The sequence below is a fragment of the Myotis davidii genome, unplaced genomic scaffold (assembly GCF_000327345.1).
Source record: "Myotis davidii unplaced genomic scaffold, ASM32734v1 scaffold38, whole genome shotgun sequence".
Lineage (NCBI taxonomy): Eukaryota > Metazoa > Chordata > Mammalia > Chiroptera > Vespertilionidae > Myotis > Myotis davidii.
This window is the reverse complement of record NW_006291383.1, coordinates 6,817,219-6,818,810: the sequence shown is the minus strand read 5'-3', so window position 1 is coordinate 6,818,810 and position 1,592 is coordinate 6,817,219. Positions and strand designations below refer to the sequence as shown.

At 53.0% G+C, this 1,592-nt stretch overlaps 1 protein-coding gene across 1 annotated transcript in view; it reads left to right on the top strand.

Moving 5' to 3' along the window:
* The first annotated feature begins 483 nt into the window (after nt 1–483).
* Nucleotides 484–1,592, top strand: part of TP53INP2 (tumor protein p53 inducible nuclear protein 2) — a 4,440-nt gene continuing 3,331 nt past the window's right edge. The window contains exon 1 of the mRNA XM_006764623.2: nt 484–700. Within this exon, the coding sequence (XP_006764686.1) occupies nt 572–700 (129 nt within the window). The 5' untranslated portion in view covers nt 484–571. The remainder of the gene's footprint in view (nt 701–1,592) is intronic.

Genomic DNA, 1,592 nt, shown 5'->3' with positions numbered 1-1,592 from the left:
TGATGATAAATCATCACAACATTGGGCAATTTCTTCCTTGCTTGGAGAACTCCTATTTACCCTTCAAGATCCAGCTTGGATGTCCAGTCCTCTGGAAACCTTCCTTGTCTTTCCATGTCCCTAGAGCATGCAGTAATATTAATAATAACAAGGTGATTAATGTATTGAATGCTTACCCTGCCCACATACTGTCCTAAGCTCTTTGTGCTTGGCTCCTTTAATTCTTCTTAGAGCCTGGAGGAGAATACTATTATTAGCTCATTTAATTCTTATAAAGGTCAAGAGGAGGGTACTGTTTTCATTGCCATTTGACAGATGAGAAAACTAAAGCACAGATCAGTTAAATTACTTCCTAAGGTGACACAGGAAATAGAAAAATCTGAAAGCAGGCTGACCTACCGGAAAGCCCACACCCTGCAAGTCTTCCCCACACCTCCCTGCTGTGCTCTGATCTGGTCTGGGGACTGGGGCAGGGGTAGACTTCTGTCAGTGGTGACTGACGCCTCTCTACGCCTCCCAGGTTTTTGCACTGCTTTAGAGCGCCCCCGCGAGGCCGCTTCACTCTCCCAACATGTTCCAGCGCCTCACCAGCATGTTCTTCCGCAACCCCCCGCCCCCTGAGGACCTCGACTGCCCCCGAGCCTTCGTCTCGGAGGAGGATGAAGTGGACGGCTGGCTTATCATTGACCTGCCGGGTGAGGCCTAGGTCGGGGGCCAGGACTCTAACTCCTGGGCCTGGGAAGGTCAGGTGGCCCAGCAGCGGCGGGAAGGGAGCTGCTAGGGGACTGGGGAGTTCCTGCAGGTCTACTGGGCAAACTGGGGCTGCGGCAGTGACCTAGGAGGTGGGGTACAGGGTCCCGTCCCATGCAAGCCGGCCGTCTTCTGGCGGCGCAGTGTTGGGGCCCTAGCGAGACTCCTGGCCCCTGGGTGCCCCGTGGGCACGACGGGCAGGGCTGCGGGTCTGACTAATGATGCCCTTTCTCTCCCATATATTTAAATGCCATTTAACAAAGAAAAATCAACCCAAAAAATGAGTTTGCATGTCACCTCTGACACGCGTGTCATAGGTTTGCCATCGCTGTCCTAGGAGATTGGTGTTGTTTGAGGGTTGGAGGGAGGACCTGATATCCAGGGGAACAGGAGAGCGGGGCTAGTCTCCCAGGTAACTAGAGAAGGCAGAATTCGTATTTTTCAGGAATAGGGAGAGTATTTAATTATCTTTTAAGTGACAAAGGAGGTTGTATCTGGTGTCCAAGGTAACTCAGGAGGATAGAACTGGTCTCCTAGGTAACAGGATAGGGTAGGCCTGGTCCCTAGTCTTTAGGGAAATGGAAGGATGGGCCTGTTTCCTAGGCAACATGTTTAGGATTAGAAATGTCACAGGGAAGGATGGGGCTGGTCTCCAGGGTAACGGAATGGAGGGGCAAGGCCAGACCGTCCCGCGGGTGCGGCTTGCGGCTTCTAGAGGCTTTTACGAAAGGCAAGGGCCGAATTGGAGTTTGGAGTCGAATCCTCCCTGGGGCCCGGTTTTTACCTGTCACGGGGCGAGAACCGTGCAGGTGTCCCCAGGTGAGCTTGGAGGAAGGCCTGGG